Genomic DNA, 2,290 nt, shown 5'->3' with positions numbered 1-2,290 from the left:
CCCCCCCCCCGGTTCCGCCGGCCATGACTCAAATACATTTATTCATATATTAATCATAAATTATTTGTATAAATAGCAAATCATATAATTATATAAATATGAAATGGGAATATTAATATCTTATTTACCCACAAATTACTGCATGATGTAATAAAAGATAACTCAGCTTAATATCATTTAATATCATTAATAACTTGATATTATAAAAGCAATATCCATTTAGATTATCAAGTTTTTAATCCTCATACTTTTTATAAAATGTAAAACTGATCTATAAATTATTTGAAAGCATTGTTTTTGTTACATCCAATTATCAGATTTTTTCCTATTGTTTATAATTTGATTTTAATGGTTTTTATAATGTTACAAAAATCCAAATTTACAATTAAATTTATGGACCTTTGTCAAATCTTCTTTCTGTAAAATTCTTTTTATGTGTAAGTCTTACAAGGGTTGTTGAAATACGTATGGTTTCAGTTTGAAATCATTAAGTCGAAGCTAGTGTTTTCTATGTGAACATGCACTTTCTGCGCACGCAGAGCGGCACGCAGACTATTTGTGTATGTGCACATAGAATGGATATTGTTGCTGCTCACTCACTTGGTGATGGTTCATGCATCATACCGGAAAGAGGCATCATTTGCATAGTTCCCGCATTACATATGGCATTTATTTTTATATATCTTCATATTTCAAGAGTTTAGGAGAATCATATTTTTAGATAATGCCAAACCACTTTCATAGTCATACATTATACATATTTACCTTAGTAGTAACCATAGCAAATCATATAATACTATTAATAGCATTCAAACTGATCTGTTATGGATAATAATTATTTTAATTATTAATTCATGTGTAGTTATAGCAAATGATACTACTTTGCATATTCCAGCTGTAAGAAAATATGTTTGTCTCTTAAACATTTGTAGTTGATTTTAATGATCATATAAATATTGTCATTATTACTTTCAATGTTTTTATCATCAATTTAGATCAAATTTAGATCATAATTATAATAATTAATCATAATTAATTGGAAGTTTCATAATTACAGTATACTAACATAGATGATAATATTGCTAAATATCTACCATTATTTTCTAATATTCTAATACGTCAAACATATATGACATGGTATGAGATTTTCAATGTAATAGATGGTCGTTGCTGGATTTGCTGCACATACTGACCTTGAAAGGTCACACGAAATAGCCAATGAGGTCCGCAGACTGAACAAACAGCTAAAGGAGTGCCAGGGCTTGTCAACTATGTACAACAACAGAGAAAGGCTCTTTGAGATGCCTCCAACTAATGTAAGTTTTTTACCCTTGTTAAACTTCTGTTGTTGTCCAGATAGATAGTAGTATATTAAACATTGGGGAAGGTTTGCTGCCCTCTCATGTCATCACTACATTTTATTTACTGTTGAAAGTTGAAAGGTTACACTTGCACAAGAATTTCTGAAGGTGTTATAATGTAGAACAATTATCATTGTTATTGTTTAACATTTCTCACTACAATTTATGTACAGTATGATAAGTTAGCCAAGCTTATCAAAGACTTTGAGCCATTCAAAAACCTATGGATGACAGCCTCTGATTGGCAGAAGTGGTACGACAGCTGGATGAATGATCCAATCACAAGCATTGACTCTGAACAGTGTGAGAAACAGGTGATGGATGCCTTCAAAACAATGCACAAATGTGTGAAAATCTTCAAGGATATACCTGGTAAAGTAGTCTTCTGTATTTATCTTCTATCATCCAACAAATGATATTGCTGCTGCTTTGAAAATACTAAAGGCCACAACACTTTATTTGTATTTATCTTTTTTTTATGCATTTTAGCGGTTCAGTTGATAGCTGAGAAGGTCCGAAGTGACATAGATGACTTCAAGCCATTTATTCCCCTGATCCAGGGTCTGCGTAATCCCGGAATGCGCAGCAGACATTGGGAACTATTGTCCGCAGAGCTTGGCTTTAAGATTCTACCAAAGGCATCATTGACATTCAAAAAATGTCTGGAAATGAATCTTCAAGAACACATTGAGAAGATTTCAAAGGTCGCAGAGGTCGCCGGCAAGGAGTATTCTATTGAGCAGGTGATGGCACATAATAATGTTTTGTTTAAAAAACAATATTTTGGTGGCTGTATTTTGAAGGATTTTTATTTTTACTGTTATCAGTTCAAAGTCCTTTTTTTATGTACTGCATACTACTTTTTATCTTAAAGCCCCATTCCCGGCAAAATTTCAATTTTTAAGAAAAATCTAATTTTTGTATAATGT

General features: G+C 31.8%; 1 protein-coding gene across 1 annotated transcript; it reads left to right on the top strand.

The window, feature by feature from the left end:
- Nucleotides 1–337: 337 nt before the first annotated feature.
- LOC117120167 (dynein heavy chain 1, axonemal-like) lies at nt 338–2,153 on the top strand (the record flags this gene model as incomplete). Its single annotated transcript, XM_033265192.1, has 3 exons — nt 338–1,316; nt 1,535–1,733; nt 1,851–2,153. Coding segments are annotated over exons 1-3 (658 nt in total), but the record flags the coding sequence as incomplete, so codon positions are not given.
- Between the last annotated feature and the right edge of the window lie 137 nt (nt 2,154–2,290).

Source organism: Anneissia japonica, unplaced genomic scaffold (genome assembly GCF_011630105.1).
Source record: "Anneissia japonica isolate Jap-2015-1 unplaced genomic scaffold, ASM1163010v1 scaffold11023_len2290_cov250_single, whole genome shotgun sequence".
Classification (NCBI taxonomy): Eukaryota; Metazoa; Echinodermata; class Crinoidea; order Comatulida; family Comatulidae; genus Anneissia; species Anneissia japonica.
Note: the sequence above shows the minus strand (reverse complement) of the source record. Positions and strands in the feature narration are given on the sequence as shown.